The sequence below is a fragment of the Calypte anna genome, chromosome 12, assembly GCF_003957555.1.
Source record: "Calypte anna isolate BGI_N300 chromosome 12, bCalAnn1_v1.p, whole genome shotgun sequence".
NCBI classification, from domain to species: domain Eukaryota; kingdom Metazoa; phylum Chordata; class Aves; order Apodiformes; family Trochilidae; genus Calypte; species Calypte anna.
In genome coordinates this window covers 2,269,148-2,291,749 of record NC_044258.1, presented here as the reverse complement: position 1 = coordinate 2,291,749, position 22,602 = coordinate 2,269,148, and the positions used below count along the sequence as shown (strand labels likewise).

Here is a 22,602-nt window from a genome sequence, read left to right as displayed (position 1 = left end):
ATTAAAATAACTCCTGTGCGTAAGCGCTTGGTGGGAATGGGGCTGATGCGATTAGATGCCATAGAGACTCTGTTGTTGTTCTGCATAACAGTTCTTTTGAGTTGTACATTTAAGAACAGAACATTCTCCTTTTAGGTACATCATGGTTTTTTTTTTTTCTCCAAAGGGACTGAGCTTGTGGGAAGAGGAAAAAGGAAAGAAAGAAAAATATGGAAGCAAAAAATCGTTTTAATAAGAGGGCAAAGCTCTGAGTAGTTTTGATTTTTTGAAGCATCACCTGGAGATTTAGACTATCTGGGGAATGTACTTAAAAATAAAATAAAATCAAGACTCAGATGAGAACTAGGCCACACAATTTCATTACTCCATGCTCTCTGCAGATTCTGGGTACGACAGGAAATTATTCCAGGTCTAAAATGTCTCAATGTCTAATTTACCTGGGCAAAGCTGAACTCAGGGATGCTGAACATGGACAGCACTGCACAAGAACAGCACTGCAGGGGAAAGCCTTTAAACACCTCTCCAGTGAAAGTACTTTAAAACAGAGAACAACGAAATTTTGAGCCTTCCTCTTGTTTATTTTGTTTATAATATCTATTTTTAAAAAAAATCTTAAGATTATTACTATGCAATTCTTCCACAGATATTTGATAGAAAATGACTGTGCCAGGATGCTCTGGGAACAGCAGCTCTCAGTTTCAGTGTCTCTTGCACACTGGCTGCAGGTGATGGGCCTGCCTCAATTCCCTCTAAAGCCACTGGAAACAGCAGGAGCTCAGCAGGGACTGTCCTGGGCTCCACATTGCTTATTTCTTCACAAACAGTATTTCTGCATAACAGTATTTCTGTACAAAATAAATGCTGAAGAGAGAAATAGAAAAATGATGCACTGCTTTTGAAGATGCCATGGTATGGCAGGTTGAAATGGGATGTTATGAATTTTAATCAATATGTTGTGGCAAAGTGATGTAGTAGAAGACAGATTTTCAAGAATGTTATTATTAACAGATTCAGTGCTCTCTCCTGCTTGGGTCAGACCACATTTCATGTTGTCATATCACAGATGTGGCAACAGAAGTATTTACAGACTCTGTCAACAAGTCCTGAACAAGTTCCCTTGTAAACAGTGCTAATATTAGAAGCTCCATTTGATGCCTCATTTCTTTTAATGGGGAAAGGGTCAGAAGTTAAAATTCATTCCTGACAGATGTTCTCCATGCATTTTGCTAGAACTGGCCACTTCCCTTTACTCTTTTAAGCAGTTGTACAGCAAACCAGCTCCATCACTCCTGCCAGCTCCCCTGTGCCCTGCCACAGGCTGGGGAACAGCACCAGGGAGGCTGTGTGACTGCTGCCTCCTGCCACAGGAGGCTTGTAACCCTTCCCAATGTGAGACAGGAGAAGGAAGAAGGAACACCAAGTGCTCATCTGCTTGCTTTCCAAAGCCCGTTAAGAGTGTTTCCTATGATCCTCAATATTCACCTGTCCTTCAAGGAAAATCTCACCTGACTTCACAGCTCTGGCAACCACTTCCAAGACCCGGGTCAAGAAGTTAAGAAAACATCTTAAGGACAAGGTAAAAAAACCACCTGTCATTGTGTGTTTACAGAGCTCAAACCCTGGGAACACCCATGTCCATCACCACAGAACAGACACAGCCCCGAGCCCACGGGTTACCTGGTGAGCAGCCCCAGGTGCAGGCAGGGCCTGGTCTGGAGGATGGATGACGCTGGGCTGCAGGGACTGAGGAGGTGGAGGCTGCTGCTGCTGCTGCTGCTGCTGCTGGGACACTGCCTGTGTGCTCTGGGTGTGATGGGGAGAGGGTGCTTCACTCTGAATGATCTGCTGGAAGGTGCTCTGGTACATCTGTTGCTGGGAGAGCTGGGGCACCCCATGGTGCGGCGGCAGTGCCGGCACTCCCGGCGGGGCCACGGCAAGGAGGGGGATGGTGGCCGCAGACATGTTTGGCACTATAGTTTGGCAGGGCAAGACCAGAGAAGCCACGGTGGTGTGAGGAAGGTTGACTGCCTGCATGGGGAGGGCGGGGGAGTTGGGTGCCAGAGGCAGCGTGGGGTTCATGGGGAGGCTGGGCAAAATCACGGCTGGAGCAAAGTACTGAGAAGGAGCGGGTATGGGGGGCACGTTTGCAGCAGGTATATCAGAGAGGTTTGGAGGAAGGCTGTCAAGTCCTGCCAGAGGAGTAATTGCAGGAATGACAGGAAACTGAGGAATCTGAAAAAAATATAATATCACATAAATGGCGAGTGCTTTCACTGACGGTACCGACTCGTTTCATTTGCCATACAAGTACATAAAAATCATCTGTGCCATGAGGATTATGTTTGTTTGTTAATCACTTCCATTCACATCTTGAGGTTTATAAACAGTAACGAAAACCGATTTATGCTTAAATCACTAGAAAAAAAAAAATCATTTCATGGGATGTGCTTATACGTTATAGCTTGAAGTCTTTAAGCAACATACTGATTAAAAGTTGCTTTCATTTCAACAGAAATGAAAAGGCATTGGATCAGACAGAAAAAACAAAACTCCATGCAGAATTCTATAAGACGATTTAAACCCCTTGTCTTTAAACAGGCTGGATGCAACCCAGGCAGCATGGAGAATCCCATGGAAGGGTTTTAACCACCCTGTCCTAGGGAAGCAGCTTGTTCCTTCCCTTGGCACAAGGTGCTTCACATCATGGTGGCTGTCACTAGCAAACACACTGAGAGCACCAACAAACCCTCCCAGGCCATGGAAAGGTCTCTCCCTGTTAATAAAAACAGATCTGGGCTGAGAGCTAGGAAGGGGGATGGGAGGGTGATTGGGAAAGTAGAGAAGTCAGGAGCTCAGGAACACAAAAAGAAATGGGCTACTTCTCATGCTCTTAAGCCTGGGATGGGGAAAACAGTATGCCAGGGGGGAAGGTACAAAAAAAAAAAAAAAAAAAATTAAAACCCAAATACAGCTACTGCAGTTCTGTAACTGCCATTAAGTGGACTCTCTAGGCATGACACAGGATTACTCAAAGGAGATTTTGCTTCACCAAACAAACCAAATAGTAAAGAAAAACACAGGACTTAGGAAAACACTGTACTTTTATAGACTAATTACATTGACATGCATTCCAAATAGCCACACAAAAACTGCAAATCATGTTAATTATTAGCCAGAAAGCTTTACTCAAATGGGTTTATTCGCACACAGTTTTCCAAGGCATTACCTGGGAAGGGGCCACTGGTGGAAGCTGTGGCACAGTTGAAATCTGAAGGGGTTTTAGTGGTGTACTGGTAGCTGCCACCTGAGAGGTCTGGGGCTGGTACTGGGGTAACAGATGGGTTGCAGGCTGGATTGGGCAAACAGGCTGGCTGGCCAGCACTTGCTGCAGAGAAGCTTGCTGTGATATGGGTTGTTGCTAGGAAAGAGAAGAAGAATAAAAAAGGTTACAGCTTACATATTAAGTGAGAAGCAGTGCACCAGTTTCTCTCTCCAGTTAAGGTGTGGTCAGGACAGAACTGTGGCTGGGATGGGGGGTCCTTTAGAGAAGGGCACTCCTGATTTAAACACTGCACAAGAGCCTATGTGTAAAACACATTTAAATGGAAGATACATTACCTGAAAAGAAGTTATAGCTGTCTTGGAAAGGCTATTTGTAGTGACTCAGACTCTTTAAATCCCAGAGTTTGTTCTAGTTGGCCCTGTACAATCCCCACCCACAGACTTCAAAGATTCTCACTATGCAGATCATAGCCAGCTAATCTTGGCATTCAAAAGCTGACTACACAGTGTAGCAGGCATGGAAATACCAATGCTTATTATCTGAGACATGAATAAAACACAGTAATTATTGCAAAAGCTGGATTCCAGTTATTTCTGAGGTTCCATAGTAACAATGTGGCAGCCAAAAGAGCTTTTTTACCCTTCCAGAGAAAACAGTGCTCCACTGTCCTGCCAAGTGCTGAACAGTAGAACAGAGATTAAAAAGGATACATTAAAGCTGAAAACAACCAGTTACAAAATTTCACATTTTCCATGCTGCAGGTATCTCCCTCTTCAGTTCCTCTCATTAATGCTGAATGTACTTTAAAAATTCTTCCTTTTCATAAGGATGGCTCTGGACTGACCTATGTGGGACCACAAGATTGAATGCCTCACCCAGACTCTGCAGCACACAGAACTCAATACCATGGCCAAAGCTCAAGAGGTAACTTATTAATAGCCAAGCATCTTTCATCTTCACCACTTTCACTGTAAATGAGTGTTTATATAATACTTTGCTTTGCAATTTTTAGTAGCAGTGTTACTCTACCAAATTTTAGGCATCAATACAATTAAGCTGTAGAAGATGTACAAAGGAAGCAAGATGTCATCCATCCTTAAACAGCTAAGATTTCACCACGACTGGAAACTGCAAAGTGTCCAACACAAGAATCAGTGAACAAGAGTATCTGGAAACTGGTATTGAGTGTATGGGACTGAATGCACTGAATGCCACGAGCAGTGCAAGGCATGCTGGAGACTGCATGTCTCCTGCCTGAGCATTCATCTTGCCACATTAAAAAAAAAAAAAAAAAAAGCCCAATGTTGGGCCTCTGCATGGCAGTTCTGGCTAGTCCATGTTTTAGGAACACAGGGGCAGTTACAATGAAAACCCCAAACCCTCAAGGAAAGGGGCAGTGTGGATGCAAACCATGGAAAAGCCTGTCAGAGCCAACCAGCTCTCGGGTACAGAAGAGCCACAGGGTGCTGGGCTGGGGCCAACAAACCTGCCAGCAAGCCAAGCCAGCTCAGGTGTCCCAGCAGCCCTGGCTGGGTTAATCTGCAGCTCAGACAGGCTGCCTGCAGATCAGGGAGGACTGAGCACGCTAACACAGCCTCTGCAGCCCCAAACTAAAAGCAGCTCCTCAAAGCCTCCAATCCAACGTGTGGGTTACAAAATGCTCAAGAACTGGACGAGGCATAGAGAGGGGGAAATATCCAAATCAATTATGTGAACTTTGCCTCCTTATAACCTAAACATTATGAATGCACAGACACCCACACTGGGGAAAAAATACTGATGAGATGTGACACTGATCCCACGTGTCTGAGCCAGCAGGGTACATTCATACCAGATCCATACATTTCATTGTGTCAGGCACATGAATTTGCTCCCCAGTTTCCCATTCTTTTGTTCACCTGCCCTGTTCCTCCAGATCTCCACTGCTCATGGTTCCTGGAGACAGGGAATGGCAGGCCCTGTTCTGGCTCTGAGGCACACGTGGGTCCTCTGGGAACCTCTGCATAAAACTGTATAATTGTACCTAGCATCAAAACTGCAAACAGTGTTTTATTTGGCTGCCTGGCAAACAAAGACAGACTATTTATTAAATCCTTTTACTATCAGGGACAGAATAATTTCAAGAGACATCAAGGCTGTGAGGAAGGGGCATGTGAAAGAAACGGAGCAAAGTGAGCAAATATCCTATTCCAAATCAGCATTTACTCAGGGGAAGGAATAAATAACAGATATTGGAATAAATAACAGAATAACAAAGTTGCAGAGGCCACTAGAGAGATTTGTGCAACTAGTGAGGTGCTGAATTTGCAGAAGTGGAAGAATTTTTGGCTGAGAGAACTAAGAGAATATCCCTGCCCATTAGAAAAAAATCTGACATAGGACAAAACATGACAAAGCCTATGTTTTTCAAGAAGACCAAATTACATTGGTCTTCTACTGATGCTTTCAGAAGAACAGGGCTCATTAAAAAAAAATAAAAGCAACCTGGGAAATAAATGTTGGTAACTAAGAAGGTTTGGAGTACTACATTAGGTGCCAGTTGCAAAGTACACAGGCACTCCCCAGCCCTGTCAACATTTTTGACTGAAGAAAGCCACTCTTTTGGTAGAGTCATAGAAAGGAGGCACAAATTTCCAAGCTGTAATTGTTTGCTGCTGTGTTCATTATGGGAAGCCACCACCTGCAGGAGGAGGTGGCTGCAGGCTTTGCAGCTGCCCCTCAGCTTCTTGAGAGGTGTTTGGTAATCAGCTGTAAGGTACACAGGTTTTGGGGGCAATCTGGCAATTCAAAACACACAAAGAATTACTATTTGGAATGACTAGTAATATTACTATTACTAAATGAGAGAGACAGACTCCTCTCTTGGAATGTCAGGCTCCCGGCTTGTTCAGCTTACACTGAACACACATGCACAGCTCAAAAAGCATTTCAAAAAGCAGCATTGCTGAGGAATCAGAGACATCAGAGTCACTATCTAACCTGTTAGAAAGGAGGAGGCAAATAATCCTAGAATCACAGAATGGTTTGGGTTGGAAAGGACCTTAAAGTTTATCTATTCCCAACCCCTGCCATGGGCAGGGACACCTCCCACAGCCCAGGGTGCTCCAAGCCCCATCCAACCTTCAACACTGCCAGGGATGGGGCAGCCACAGCTTCCTGGGGCAACCTGGGCCAGGAGCTCAGCACCCTCCCAAAATTAATAAAAACTATTCCGTTTTTAAGGAGCAAGGTAGTACCTTGAAAGCAATGCAAGGCTTCAAGCCTATGCTGTTAAGCCACAATGGAAGAAGTCTTAAAAGTATATGAAGACATTCCAAGGTATCACAGGACAGCTCTCCTCAAGCCCCTTACTCTTCCATCCCTAAAACTCAACACCCTTTGCCCCGTCTCTGCACCTTTCAAGTAGCAGTTAAACACCTTCCAACACCTCAGCCTTGGTAGAGAGAGGGTAAGGAATGGGCTGAGAAAAGAACTTTTTGTCATCTCACCTGCTGGCCGGCCAGCACTGGCTGTGGCTGCCCCATGGGCAGGGAGGAGACAGTGGTGGGTTGGACAACAGGGAAGGACATCGTGGGCTCCTGGAAGGGCTGGGGCCGCGGGGCCACCACGGCAGGGGCAGCTGCGGGGAGACCGGGCTGTGGGGAGAGAGCAACTGAGTTAGAAACAGGGGGAAATGAAAGGGGTTATCTGCAAGGAATGAAAAGTCACTTAATGGGGAAAAAAGGTTGGCGGCTTCCAAATAAGCCAACCAAACTTCATTGCATCTCTTTCTGGAAGGCAGCATGCAGAGCAGGAAAACCACTGGAAGCAGGGACACAGAGGAGGAGAACACGCCAGCAGCACCAACAAGGCCTGGAACTGGGGGAAACAGATTCACCTTCAAAGATTTTTATAATTTTATAAATGATAAAATTTTCTCTACTAAGAAAAGCAGGTAATTCACTTGAATTGGGTGCCGCAACAAATAAGGAAATACAAAAAATTAAAATCCACAGTGGAAGAGTAAACAAAAGAAATTATTAGAAATTCAGATTTCAACAACAGTTGACCCAAAACTTTATATCAAACCAAGCGTGTCAATTAAAAATAAACAGTATGTCAAACTTAGGCTCATAAAGTTAAAACCCCAACACCACTACAGCTCCAATTCTGTGCCTGTTATCTGCCAAATAAATAAATCTTCCAGATAAATACAGTGATTTTTTTTTTTTTTCACAGAGAATGGAAAGGTTTGAGTCAGACTTTTGTTTCTGGTTTTTGTTAAGATTTTCAGATCTTGGAGCTTTTAACCTAAATTGTTGCAGGAAGAAAAAGACATGGAAGCCCCATGAGGAAATATAAGGCTGCGAGATAGATTTTGCTCATGCAAAAGGCTATAATCTTTCTTAAAAAACCAAACCAAAACCAAAACAAAAACGCATTTAGGTTAAAACTACCCAAACCTATAAAGGCAAACAGCAAGTCTGATGTATGAGAGCATGCTGCACAGCTCTGATTTTTAAAAAATCTGCTCAAGATGTGCCATTTGGGTGTTCTATTTCAAGTTGTTAAGTTAGTGCTTCAGCTGACCAAGGAATGAGGGGGGATGCATCCTAGAAGTGTGTGCATAGAAAAGGTGATTTCCACAGTGGAGGAAGCTGGCTACAGATGCCAAGGATGATTTTTTTTTTCTTCAGGTAAATGGAGTGATATTTCAATGCATCTACCAAATACAGTTCATAATTTCTTGCAAGCATTTTGGAAAATACAAGGTAAAACCAGGACAAATGACAAAATTACGAAGTATGCAGAGTAAATCTGGATCAAGCAGGAAAAAACTTTGGTCCTTCATTGTATTTTTTCTTCTTCTATGTCAAGTAGGATGAAAAAAAAAAAACCAAACTAACCTACTAGATCATTACTGTCATTTTTTTCATGTGGGGCAGCCACAGCCACCAGAGTTGCTCTCCACCTCTCCTGGCACATCAGAGCACCCAGAGGGCAGGATGGTTTTGGCTCCTCTTGCAGCTCTCATGGGAGAAGGGCTGCTCTGCAGGTTGATGATGGGTTCTCATGGTTCAGGTGTGAACTCCTGCCATGTGGCCTGCTTATTCAGGGAAGTGGTTGAGCTTCCAAGACTTCTGACAGGTTCTGAATTTGTCCAGAGTGAATTAAACAGGTCAGGCACCTCTGACGGGACTGCCGAGGAAGCCTGAGCTCCACGGGGTTTGCAGAGGTCCCCAGTGCCACCCGGGTGACGTGTGTGCCACCTCTTCTCTAGTCTGCAGATCTCCATTTTCCTCTCCCAGCTGTTGAAGTAGGGACATGGAGTTTCCAGTTGGAGCCACACTGGGGTCACCGTGGAAGCAAAGAGCAGAGTGAACACGGCCCATGAGTGTGTGCTGGAACAGGAACATGGCCCTGCCATGGCTCCCCAGGGACACAACCTGCCCGGGCCCTGCTCTCCCTGGAAGCACCCCAAGATTTATGTTCTCCTGCATCTGCTTTTTCTTGCACCAGTAGTTCCATTAATTGCTGTGGGTCAAGGTTGTAACAGCACTAAAATGGGAGCAAGTGTGAACATCTGATGGGGCTTCCAGTGGCTGGTCCGGGGCCTCAGAAATGGGTGTGCAGGACCAGCTCCATGCAGGATTAAACCCAAAGGCAGTGGCAGGGAGGCAGTGTCAGGGAGGCAGTGTCAGAGAGGCAGTGACAGGGAGGCAGTGACAGGGAGGCAGTGACAGGGAGGCAGTGACAGTGACAGGAAGGCAGTGCCTGGTTGTGTGACCTTTGCCACAAGTGGAAGAAAGAACAGACCCAAGAGGCTCTTGACCCCATGATGGAACACTAACATGTGGCTATTCTGACAGTGAACAAAATCAAGCAGAACACTTCTCCAACACATGCATGAGTTCAAAGTGAGTCACTGCAAAGCTGCTAATGTAGTCCAGTGCCAACAGATTGACAAGAAGCTTTTCTGCTCGAGGTGTGACAGCCCCAGTGAAGCATTTCTCCAGAAGAGCAAATGGAGCCAGGCACACAGCAGCAACTGAGAACACAACCACGAATCCATTACTGAGCAGGTCAGCACCAACAGAGGTGAGCAAGGAATACACAAAGCAAGCCCTGGAATCCACATCTACTGAAAACAAGAGTATGAACCAGCCATTAATTACACTCTCAGGTACCAAATAAAAAAAAAAGCTTTTCACTTACTGCTGAGGGCTGCTGGAAGTGTCCCAGCTGTGTGAGGCTGTGGGGCAGGGCCTGGCTCTCAGTCAGGGGGGGGCTGTACACCCGCTGGGCAGCCGGGGGCACCGGCTCGGGCAGGGAGGAGTAGATGACACTTTGCTGGCTGCTCTGGGAGTCTGAATAAACAGTCGACCCCTGACCACTGTCAAACGTGCTGTCAGCTGAAAGAACAATACCTTGTGTTAAAACTTCAATGACTCTGAACTTTAAAGCAATGATTTTGGACCAAGGTCAACACTGGTTTGTGTAATTATCATTTTTACTACCCCAGTCCTTTCTGTTCTGTAAACAAATTCTACAAGTCAAATGTTATTTTCTACAAAAGGCACACACTGCTCCTTTTGAGCCAAGGACTATCCCCACGGATTTCTCTGCACAATGATATTTTAGGCACATTGACATTTCCTTTAAAGGGCATAAAGTTGACATTAAGAATTGCAGATGCTTATAGATTTTGTAGGATGAAATAAAAGAAAACCCCAATTGCAATGTCCCTAGCAGATCACAAAGTCTTTTAGTGTATGATCTCCCAGGGACGCACTGACTTTAACACCTTTTTTTTTTTATTGGCAGCACTGAAAATTCTTTATATTGTGGGATTTCTTAGTTCAGCAAGCCATACCCTATATTTGAGCATCCAGCAATACCTCCCAATGCAGAACAGATCGACACAAACTGCATGGCCCCAGACACTTTGCAGTTCTCATTCTGAGCTCTGTGCCAACTTCACCCAACCTGCTGGGTTAGCTGCTCACCTATAGGTACTGGGCAGGCACTGCATCCTCTGCTCAATGGAAATCAGTCTGTCACATTGAGTAGTACTGATTTTAAAATGTCTTTTGAAGATTTTTAAAGTCTGTAAAGCATAGGAGCCCAGTTCTTAACTGTAAGCAACTCTTTTCTTCCTTAAGAAATCAATTGAGACTAAGTATCCAAAATACAAATAAAATAGCTTGTAAACAGATTTACCTGACACTTTCCCTCTTCTCTTTTTTCCCTGTTCCAAATAAGACTGTTTTGTTTTGTTTTAAAAATTAAACACCCCTCCATATTTATTCAACTAATTTCTAAAAAGGGTCAAACATGGCCCTGCTCTAAGGTGGCAGGACATTTCCATTTTATTACAATTATATTATATTATTATTTATTATTATTTATTTATTATTATTATATTTCAAGGGGGAAAAAAAGAGTATGATGGTAGGGTGCTAGAGCAAAAGATGTGAGTCAATATCAGATTTTTATAGAACATCTTGCATTATACACATTAAGTTATTAATTTACATTTTTATGTTTGAGCTCAGATTATTACATGCATTGGCAGAACAGTAATTTATAGAGGTTTTAGGGCTAAAACCACGTACAAAACACTCAGAGACATGCAGTCATAGAATCCCAGACTGGTCTGGTTTGGGAGGGACCTTAAAGCCCATTCAGTTCCAATACCCCTGCATGGGCAGGGTCACCTCCCACCAGCCCAGAGTGCTACAAGTCCCATCCAGCCCCATAGTGAACTGTCAGATAATACCAAGCATTGGTTTAAAAGGTGAGGAGGAGTAGAAAATAAATTGGAGGGTTTATATTTAGTATAAGACTCTGCCAGCTCCTATGCAACAGGATAATCAGAACCATGGGTAGCCTCATTGTACCATTGAAAAGTCATAATTATGGTGTTCCTCAAAGGAATTAGTACAATAAGTATATACTAAAAAATAAATAAATTAGCTCCAGAAAAAAATCGTTGTAAACACTGCAATATTCAGAGAGTTCTGCATATATGGCCATTTCTCATATCTTGAAGGTTTGCTTTCATGTAGAAGCATGCTTGGTTATTTTAGTATTTAAAGCAGCCCTCTGTATAGCAGTTTATACAATACCTGAATAAAAGCAGCAGTTGTCTCTTTGCTAAAGATAGTGCATCTTTAGGTTAAACATGCTTACATGAGAGTCCAGAACAGTAAAGCAGAAACATTGTAAGATTTTGGTCGCAAAACATGTACATCAAAATTTATCAGAAAAACTGCCTAGAAAATAATCAATAAGATCTTAAATCTTCCAAGGCAACGCTTTCTTCAAGAATTTTAAAAGTAAAAAGATTTAAGATTTCAATACCAGAGCCTGACAAGGTAACAAAGGTTGATCTTAGGGGACAGAGAGAGGAACAAGTTCCTTTACATAAATAAAACCACTACTTACTCATGCCTTGCTGTTTACAAGGCTGATGCTCAAAAATAAATTGAAGGAACAACAAACAGGCTCTACAAGCAAAGCCAGGTAGTTTCTTATACAGAGAGAGACCAAACTCAGTGCTTGGCATTGAAACAGGGGATTGAAACAGCCCAGTGATCATCCTGTCAGCAGTCCTGGCTGACTGGGAAGGTACCAACAGCCTGGAAGTCAGCCAGTGTGACACCTGTCTATAAGAAGGGACACAAGGGTGACCCAGGACGTTACAGGCCTGTCAGTTTGACTTCAGTCCTGGGGAAGCTGATGGAACAGCTCATCCTGAGTATTATTATAAAGCAGATGTAGGATTAAGCAGGTGATCAGGCCCAGTCAGCATGGGTTTACAGAAGGCAGGTCCTGTTTGACTGACCCCATCTCCTTTTGTGACAAGGTGACACACTTACTGGATGAAGGGAAGGCTCTGGATGTTGTCTATCTTGACTTTAGTAAGGCATCTGACACAGTTTCCTACAGCCTTGTCCTAGAAAAACTGGCTGCTCCCATCTTGGGTGGGCTATTCTGGTTTAAAAACTGTTTGGGTGGTCATGGCCAGAGAGTTGTGGTCAATGGAGGGAAATCCATTTGGGGACAGATCACCAGAGGTGTCCCCAGGACTCAGGGCTGGGACCAGTCCTGTTCAACATACTTATCAACAATCTGGATGAGGTGCTAAAGTGCACCCTCAGTGAGCTGGCAGGTGACAGCGAGCTGGGTGGAAGTGTTGATGTGCCCCAGGGTAGGGAGGCTCTGCAGAGGGACCTGGAGAGGCTCAATCCATGGGCCAAGGCCAACTCATGAGTTCCAACAAGGTCAAATGTTGGGTGATGGCCACACTAGGCTTGGGGAGCAGTGTCTGGAGAGCTGCCCAGCAGAGAGGGACCTGGGGGTGCTGAGTGACTGACATCCACCTGAACATCAGCCATCAGTGTGCCCTGCTGGCCAAGACCACCAGTGCCATCCTGGCCTCTGTGAGGAATCAAAAGTGTGTCCAGCAGGAGCAGGGAGGTGACTGTGCCCTTGTACCCAGCCCCAGTGAAGCTGCACCTTGAGTGCTGTGCTTGGTGTTGGAGTCCTGACTGAGCTACTGGAGTGTGTCCAGTGATGGGCAAGGAGGGTGAGGCTGGGTTTGGAGCACAAGGCTTTGGAGGAGCAGCTGAGGGAACTGGGAACCTTTAGTTTGGAGAAAAGGAGGCTGAGGGGAGACCTTATGGCTCTCTACAACTTCCTGGAAGGAGGCTGTAGGGAGGTGGGTACTGGGCTGTTCAGTGAAGCTACAAGTGAACAGAAGAAGAGGTAATGGGCTCAACTTGGGCCAGGGGAGGTTCAGATCAGATGTCAGGAAGAATTTTTTCACTGAAAGGATTATCAGACATTGGAACAGGCAGTGGAGTCACTAACCCTGAGGTATTTAAGAATCTTATAGACACAGTTCTTAGGGATATGGCTCAGTTAAGGTCTTGTCAGTGTCTGGTTAAGGGGTGGGCTCACTGAGCTTGAAGATCTTTTCCAACCAGGGTTATTCAAAGAATAACCCCCCCAGTGGAATGTAAAGCCTTGGTTTGTAAGTACAAGGGGCTGGACAAATGAGAGCAGCTACTGTGATTCCACAGTGATCAAACAGCTCCCTTGGTTCCAGCTCCTGAGCTTAGGACAAACCAGAGAGCCCAGGGGAACAGAGAGCACCTGCAGTGGGACCTAATGACCCAAATAATGATAATAATGAGGGTGTCAGCTGATACAGCCTGGTGCTGCCAAGCCAGGTGATACTTCCTACAAAATGGAAATCCTAAATTACAAAATCTTAAAATTCAGAAATGTTTTGTTGGGTTTTTTTGTCCCCTACTCTAGACTTTTGAACAGCTTCACAGAGGCCATCGAAAGTAATTCCCAAAATACTAGAAACCACAGTGCTTTGGTTTCAGCAAGGTCTGCTCTTGAACAAACATCTCCACATTGCCAGCACCACCTGAAAAAGCCACCAGTTGCTGTGACACTTTGGTGCCAGTTCAGCTCCTGCAGGTTCTGAAACTGTTTCACACCGATTTAGTGTTGATCCCACACAGTCTGGCACAGAAAACATGCACTTTTGTGTTTAGCTGCTGTCCTCCTTGCTTTTCCATCTACAAATATATAAAGTTTCCTGCATTTCCACTGAGGGAGGAGCTCTCTCAATATTGTTTTCCTAGGACTATTACTTTCAAAACTGTTGCACATCTGTCCCAGACACTTGTGTTCTTTAGGCCACAGTGAAAAAACCTCCCAGAGCATCTCACTGAGCTCAGATTCTTCCCGATTTCCCCCCTCAGACACGCAGCACCCCACGCCCACAGAACCCAGACAAGACTTACAGGCAACAGAGGTGACACTGGTGGGCAGGTTTTGGTGGTAGGGATGTTGGTCTGCCTCGGGCTCCTCCGACTCTGACAGGACATGGTGACCCGTGTGAGAAAGGTAGGTGACCTGGACCTGCTGGGTGTGAGGGGTCTTCAGCTTCTCCAGACACTCAGAGTCTCGACGTTCCTCTGACTGCATCCTAGGCCAAATTCTCTCTCTTCTCCATAGTATTAGTGCTACTCTGTCACGTATTGACTTTGCAACTATCTTGAGATCGTTTTCATGAAAAAATCCAGAGTCAATCTATAGAAGAGGCACAAACTTAGATTATGTGCACAGGGATGGGCATGCACACCTGTGCACACGCACATATTACTCACATCTCTTCCTAACAGAGAAAACATCAGTTTGAAATAACACAAATTGCATATTTATTCCCCACAACAACAGGAACTCTTAAGATTGCTGTGTTTTTCAAATAAAACTTCTACACCTAATCCATTTTAAAGCAACAGTTTGGGGACTGGTCTCTTCTCCCACATAACTGGTGATAAGACAAGAGGAAAAGGACCCGAGTTGCACCAGGGGAGGTTCAGACAGGACATTAGGAAAAATTTCTTTATGGAAAGAGTGGTCAGGCATCAGAACAGGCTGCCCAGGGAGGTGGTGGAGTCACCCTGTGGACACAGCTGGCTTAGTTTGGTGGTGTTGGGTTAATGGTTAGACTTGGAGATCCCTTCCAACCTTAATGATTGTATTCTATGATAATTTCTAAGACCTGAATATCTATTAGGTCAGTTTGTTGACCAGTTCACATCCCCTGAGAAGATGTCAGCAAGTATAACTGTGTATGGGTTATTACACTGACAAAATAGTCAAAAGAGGAAAAGACCATCATTGAACACTACAACTGAAATAAACCAAACTAGCCCTAAAGGAGAACTTAGAGCCTTAACATTTTCAGTATTCCTGGGCTTAATATCACAGTAAGTCATAAAGGAAAAGATGTTAGCAGAATTTTGTCTTAACTTCTCTTGAAAGAAGCCAGTCTGTTAGTATTGATTGGCTTTTATAAAGTATGATTGAGTCAAATGCAGACTGTTCCCCTTTGACCAAGAAGGTGGACAAGCTCTTAGGATTCAGCTACTCAAGAGATAAAATGCAAATGCCTCTTTTTGCTATTTGCTTGCATAACCTCCTACACTGTAAGGTATGAATTGCAGTCTGATAATGACCTAACAGTGATTTTTTCTACTCTTCCCACTTTCTTAACATGCATATTTCACAGATGTAGAAGCACTTGGATACATGGATGAAATCTAGAGGTTTTCCTTCTTTGCTCTTGCTCAGTTTTACAGCTTAGATTTTCACTGTTTAAAATTAATAGATGCAAAGCAGCTTAAAATACAGCTACAGATGGACATGGGTATTTTCCACTGCCTGTGACCTCAGACCTTACTGACATTCCTGAAGTGATGATCCAGCAAAAAATACCAACAGAAGAGAGACACTTGAGAAAAGAACCACACAAGCCCAGAGGACCTTGTATGGTATTAATAATTGTGCCTGGTAGATTCTTTGTGACCAAGCCTAATCGGAAGGCACTGAAAATCTGCCACATTAGAAGTTTTTTTTTTTAAGCAATCCTTATTCTTATGTCTCTATAAATATAGATAATGTTTAAAGTTTAATGAAGACATGCTATTTTACAACACCCACTGGTTGTGAAATGTAGTTTTAGGTTGCAAGACAAACCACCAGAAATTTTCAAGTTTTTTTTTCCCACATTGCTGGGACAGGCTGCAGCTTCCAACTGCTGAAAACCCATCAATAAGGATACATAATTCCCCAAATCAAGAGGATCTTCTGTATTCCTCTCCCACAGTAAATAAGGCAGCACTAATTGATGAAAGCACATGGCTTTGGTGTTCCATAATTCATAAGGGCTAGAAAAAGACATTTACGAATAAATATCCTTAGCCCTAACCATACTGGCCCAACAGCCTCCAGTTTGAAAGTGTTTCATATACAGTCAGGTAACTGTTAATGTAACAGTAAAACAGAGGTTTTAAAATAATTTGAGAGGGAATAGTATCACAGTGGTTTGGGATCGACCCTTCTAAGCATCCCTTTTGCCAGAATTATCTCCTCTTGATGACAAAATATGACAACTTTGGCCCAAGTAACCTATGGAACTTCAATACTACAAATCTTTCCAGAAATATTTCAATGCAAAACATTAAAGTGAAATCAGATCTGTAACAATACATTGCTCAAAAACTACTGGACCTACTGCAAAGTAGTGACAAGAAGACAGAGGAGCAATAATTTCTCCCTCTAAATCTGGAGTACCTGGTGATGAGTCCAAGCACAGCAACATTACCCAAATGAAAACCTCCCAAGCAGCACTGGAGGGGTGATGACAAAATCATCAACTGAGATCACTTGGGGCTTAGGATATAATAAGAAAGTTTCTGCAAGCACAAGCACATTCAGACCCCTGACTAAAGTGCTTACTGATTCTCTTTCCATGACATTAGAATACCTGAACAACTGCAGGAGAGACATCATTGAAAGACAAGTCCAAGGACTACACAGTAAAACCGGAACACAAAGGAGTTTTTCTAACAAGCCCCCAGAAGTTAAGATACAGAAATCCACCAAGGTAAATTTCCTTGTTACAAAATCCAAAGCTTATTCCAAGCTGTAGGCTTGAATCTGGTTTCCTATTTATGTTTGGAGAGTTTGGAATCTACTCTTGTCTATATTCCTCCTAAGTAACACCAACAGAAAAGATGGAAAAAAAGCATTTTGAAGAATTCAGTGTAGAATATTTTGTGATTGAACTTTTGAACTCTGCTAATTTATTTCAAGATGCTGGTTTCCTGAAACTGCTAAAGACACTGGCAAAGGAGTTTTCATAATATGAAAGTGGGAGAGACCTCTATGGTCCCTAAGCTATTTGAAATGCCCCTTCATGCATCTGTTTTCATACTTGGCAAACAATGTTTTTTAGGTACTAGTTCTTCCCCGTCTTACCCCCTTCTTGAAGCATTCACTATACAATAAATGCCAGCTGCTTAAACTAGACACCTGGAAAGGTTTAAATACAAGTTACTTCACCAGACTCACTTCTGCTGTCCTTTGGGATTTATTCACTAATTTATATATATACAGTTTTGTCAGGAGATGTTTATTTTACCATTTCTTGTGCAACATCATCAGGAGTTTCCTTCTCCAGATCAAAAGTAAACTCAATGGCTCCATTATCTTTGGGTTTTCCTTTCAGTTTCTTAGGATCTTCTACCCAGAGTCTTAAGGCAATAGAAGATTTCCTACCATGGTCTTCCTCTGCAAGTTCCACTCTTACCCCAGTATCTTCAGCAAAAAAGGCATGGCTTAGTAAATCTTTAATTTCATATCTGCAATGGATATAAAGAATACTCAAATACTGCAAAAGACTTAATCACTTTCAAAGAAGTTTGCTGTTAAAGGCAAAAATATTTACACTATGTTTGGTTTTCATCCACAACAACTGTGTGTTCTCAGTAACCAAATGCATGATTTCCATTGTTTTGGAAGACTGCTGAGAAAATGACACTTCCTATTTCAAAGCTACAGCAATATTCATACATCTTAAGCATGTACAGAAATTCAGATTATAGCTCTGCTCAACTTTTCTTCAATATCTGATCTCAATTAGTACTAAAATAGAGGTTCTATTTAGGTAGTCAGCTGAGGCCCCTAAAAGACATATTTGTGGAAGACAAGAAGTTACTCAACTATAGACACACTTAGATAGGAAAGGCCAATATTAGAGATAAGTTTTTTTAAAATCAAAGCTGGAAAGAAGGCAAAATTCCCAGCCATATCCAGAGGCTGATGAGCTATAACAGATCAGTCAGGACTCCACCATACCCTATTCATGGCCAACTTCCACCACCCTTGATGCTCCACACAGAACATCTGAGTGAAATTTTACAAACACCTGAGCCAAAAGATCTCTAGTTTGCATGTCCACAATGCTGACTTGAAGCTGAGAACACAACAAAGGCATTTATTCTGTTATTATCCTGACATGATATGGCAGGAAAGTTGACAATCGTGTAGATTTGTGCTTCCATTCTGCATTGTCTCCTGCACAGGGAAGACAATGAGAGACACAGAGAGCTCTGAAATCTCTGCAGACACATTATTTAATTCAAAACCTGATTACTTGAAACAAACCTTTCTTCTTTATTTTTGCAAATGCACTCCCCAATTATCTCCTTAATTTCAGGATCCGTAACTTTCTCAAAGCTTGCTGGCTTTATACCCTGCAAAGATAGAGAAAACAATTTAGTTTGAAAAAGAATTATAATTAAGGACATTTCTCCTTCACTTTACAGTCAATGCAACCCTTGGAGTAACTAAGACTTTAAAGCTGTTAGTGTTAATGTAAAACTGAACTGAAGACTTAGGACTAATGTATTTCAAAGCACTATAGTACTCTGAAATAAGCACACAAGCTTGCACATCAATTCAGCCACACACAGGGCAAATTTTTTTTCTTAAATAACCTCTGCAAACTGTATTTTTCTATCCTATGGACTCCGAAGTCATTGTTAAAGAAAAAAAATTAAATATTGACAATTATTTTGAATTTTTTGTCTTAACTCTCAAGATGTTAAATGAATAAAGACAAATCATGCTTTTCTTCAGATAGCCAGTTTCAAGAATAAGTAAAAAACACTCTGGAGGACCCGTGCAATATTCCATATTCCTGTTTCCCACAGATCTTTTGCTTTTCTGTGTCCCCAGCCCTGTCCCCTCAAAAAAAAAAGCCCAAACCCCACAACGTCAGCCCCCAGCAGGGGAGCAGGGATTGCTCTCCAGTTCCCTGGCACACTCTTAGGATCTGATTGGGAATGAGAGGCAGAGCAGGTGTAACCTAGAAATCAAGTTATCACTCTGTCAAATAATAACATTTTTGCTTCAAATAGTGTCCAGTTCTAGGTGTGGAACAGCTAACCCATGAGTGTGGCCTTTCAAGGAGAAAACAACTGTGCTCTTCAGAAGAACATTTTAGGAGAAGCAGAATTCACATCACCAGCTCTGGCTCAGTGTAGATGGAACAGGAAGAACTGGCATTTCTTTCATGTTAGATTGAGTTGTTTTAAGATGATGGAGAGGATTTAAAAGAACTGCACACTCCTAGGGTGGTCATAGGTCATCTCTCCCTACTTCAGGACCAACTTCTTAAATCAGAATGACCTCCTCAGGGTACACAGCCCCTTATAATAAAAACAACATATATCTTACCAACAGAAAAAGAGACTGTAGGAGATGCAGCGTGCAAGTCCTCAGGGTAAATCACAGCTTACATATTATGTCATCTTTCTGTACACATAATCAAAATATACTACAAATATAATTACAGGAACACCTGGGCAGTTAACACACCCCTGCTTTTTCAAAGCCAGGGCTGACATTTCTCCTGATGCCAGGTTGCAGGCAGGGAGGGAAGGATGCTGTGCTGGGAACACCCTGCCCCTCTCCTTATCACAGGACACAGGAGCCAACATCTGCTGCTCATTCCACAGGCTGCTAACTCATTCCCTTCAGTCCAAGAGAAGGATTTCTCATTAAATACTTTTCATGTATGTATCCAGCTACAGGTGACAAGTGTCAACACAAGAAGTTATCCTGAAAACTTTGGCTTCAGCTTAAATCACACACAAATTGATTCTCTTCTCAAAATGCTTAACATTGTTACCTACTAAAACAAGATGTATATGGATGAAAAATTGCCCAAATTAAATTGGAAACAGATTCTGCAGATAGACTATGACTTAAGGACCAAAGGATTTCTAATTGTCTCAACAATTAAGTTTTCGTTTATCTAAAAACCAGAACCTGATTAAGCACATAACTAAAAGAGATTATAACATTTAACTCTGTTCAAATCCTTTTAAAGTTTCACCCTGGAAGAACAGTAAATAAGGGATCATGCAGTGGCAGATAAGGATGTCTGAGGTCCTGAAGAGTAGACTTCTGGTTCACTTGATGCTGCCTTGGATAAAAAATAAATAAATTTCTATTGCAGAAAATAACTGCAAGTACTTCACTGACTTTGGTCTTGGATCAATGTTACAGGTACATATTCTGAAAATTTCTGAATATTCCAGCATCAGATCACAGTCTCAGCTTTTTGTTAACTTCCTGCTGCCATTCAAGCCTTGGATTTGATTTTAAATTTGGATTTATTTTAGGTCAGAAAATCCATTCAGACTGAAAACTTGAGATAAATGTCCAGAATGCATAAATTTTGAAAGAAATTCACAGAATAGCCACACAAAGCCTCAGCTTCCCAGTTTTGACCAGGCCTGTTGAGATCCAAACCCCACATTATTTTGGGAACAAAACAAAATAATCCACACACACAGCTGGCTGGCTGTGACCCACGAGAAAGAATTACTTGCTTAGACAAACCTAAATCTTCCCTACAAGAGGAGGGCTCACATTTTTTTATATCAAAAATGTGTCAAAATGATAGGGAGTATCTAGCTGAGGTTTGCTCAGAACAAGCCAAAGCCCACCACAGTGGGTCAAGAGGGTTTCTCAGAACTCCAATCTAAATTAGAAATCTTAAAAAAACTAAGAAACAAAAGATGCTTTAACAAGAATCCTTTACAACCTGAAAACCCTCAAGCTACATGAGCCTATTGTGTTCTCCAGTGGGGAGGAGCTGGAAGAAATATTAGGTAATTCACAATGGAAAGTAATCAGATGAACCTCTGTATTTCCAAACACTCTGGTTTGCCATTGGAAACCCTTGATTTTTATCTAAGTGACACCAGGAAGAGTGGGCAATAAAGACTACTAGCTGCTATAGCTTAATGTTTTCTGGAAAGCAGGCCCACCAGAATATAAAAAAAAAAAAAAAAACAAAAAAAACAAAAAACCCACCTATGCAATAGAGGCAAATTTCACCATGCTACCTGAAGAGCTTTCAGCAACCTGGAGGAATTCATTGCTCATCTATCTATCTATGCACTCCAGGGAACTTGCCAACTCTTTTTATAACTGCAGAGCATTCCATCAGTATCTTAACACAAACAGAACATATGAGAGATACAAATAGCACAAGGCATATCACAGTATCTCTCAGTTTAATTCTGTTTTCCAGAATTCATGAACAACCTTCAGTTCATGGTTCAACTTGAACTCTCACACGACTGGGATGGAGCAGGCTTTGTTGGGCATCTAGAAATGCAGTTTGCCTGAAAACAATTTGACAAATCCCTGGTGACTGGCTCCAATTTTTGACCTTACAAATTTCCTCCACAAAAAATAAGAAAAACAAAAAAACCAATCCCCCAAAAAATAAAAATAAAAATAAAAAACCAACCACAGCAAACCCTCCAAACATCATTTTATTTTTAACACCTTTTGCATCTGACTCCCCTCTGAACATCTATTGTATTAACCTACTGAACAGCTTAGTTGTGAATAGATGACTAAAACCAACAAGGACATAGTATGTACAGTGCAGTACAGACCAGAACTGCTGTGCCAAAGTCTTTTTTCTGATTCTATAGCATGTTTTCACTCCTAACTCGTCATTAAAACCTCCAGGGCCATCCCATTGTAATGCTGCAAATCCTCCCCACGGTGCTGTGCCCTGATGCTCACCAGCCTCCTGACAATGCCAGGGGTTTATGCACAATGCAGGTTTCTATTTGTGATCAAAGGACTCATCTCATTCTTTTATATAAAAGCCATCTGCCTTTCCTCAGCATTCCCAAGGAAACATGGCACCAAACCTCGAAGTGCATTAACTAAGGAGTTATCAGTGGCAGTCTGCAAACTGCACAGCTGTCTTGTAAACTAAAGTAAATTCAACACCCCTGCATCTGAAATGCAGGGCTAGCTGGCTGACAGGAGGTGTACTTCCATACAAACTCTTTAAATGCCAACAAGTATAACAAAAATAAATCCAAGAGCAAAATGAGAGAAGATTAAATACCTTCTCTTCTGAGAATTTTTGTCTCAAAGGAGATGACTGACTTTAAATCCTTCACCATCACTTAGACTCACTCCTCCCCCTCCTTCTCAAGTGATTAGATGTGAAATACATGAAATACTCCAGTGCAAAATACTGGAGTTCAGTCAGGCACATATAGGACATTAACATTTCAACTGCCAAGCTGGGGGCAAAAAAATGTGAAGCTTGTTTTTTCAGAGCTTTAAAAATAGCCACTTGTCATTTTCCATCAGCAGAGTACACTTCTTGAAGGAGTAACATGTACTGTTTTGCATGATCAGAGAAGATGCCAGACAAGCCAATGTTCAGCCTCACCCATGACAAAATGTTTTCCTCAGGTTCTCCTGCCACCCAAGAGGTGCCCTCCCAGCAACCTGGGACTGAAATGCCACCTTCCACCTGAAGGCAGTCTCTATATTCACATAGGAAGAAAAAGGAAAAGGAAAAGGAAAAAAAAAAATCTTTCAAAAAATCTGAAACCATGTTTCCTGAAATTATGTCC

The 22,602-nt window shown here is 42.5% G+C and overlaps 1 protein-coding gene across 1 annotated transcript in view; it reads right to left on the bottom strand.

The window, feature by feature from the left end:
• The window catches only part of WNK2 (WNK lysine deficient protein kinase 2), a 111,519-nt gene that overhangs the window by 41,406 nt on the left and 47,511 nt on the right, over window positions 1-22,602 (bottom strand). Inside the window, exons 5-11 of the mRNA XM_030458638.1 lie at window positions 18,302-18,390; window positions 17,277-17,496; window positions 14,089-14,377; window positions 9,479-9,675; window positions 6,772-6,918; window positions 3,227-3,418; window positions 1,678-2,232 (exon numbers count right to left, since the gene is read on the bottom strand). Of these exons, the coding sequence (XP_030314498.1) occupies window positions 1,678-2,232; window positions 3,227-3,418; window positions 6,772-6,918; window positions 9,479-9,675; window positions 14,089-14,377; window positions 17,277-17,496; window positions 18,302-18,390 (1,689 nt within the window). The remainder of the gene's footprint in view (window positions 1-1,677; window positions 2,233-3,226; window positions 3,419-6,771; window positions 6,919-9,478; window positions 9,676-14,088; window positions 14,378-17,276; window positions 17,497-18,301; window positions 18,391-22,602) is intronic.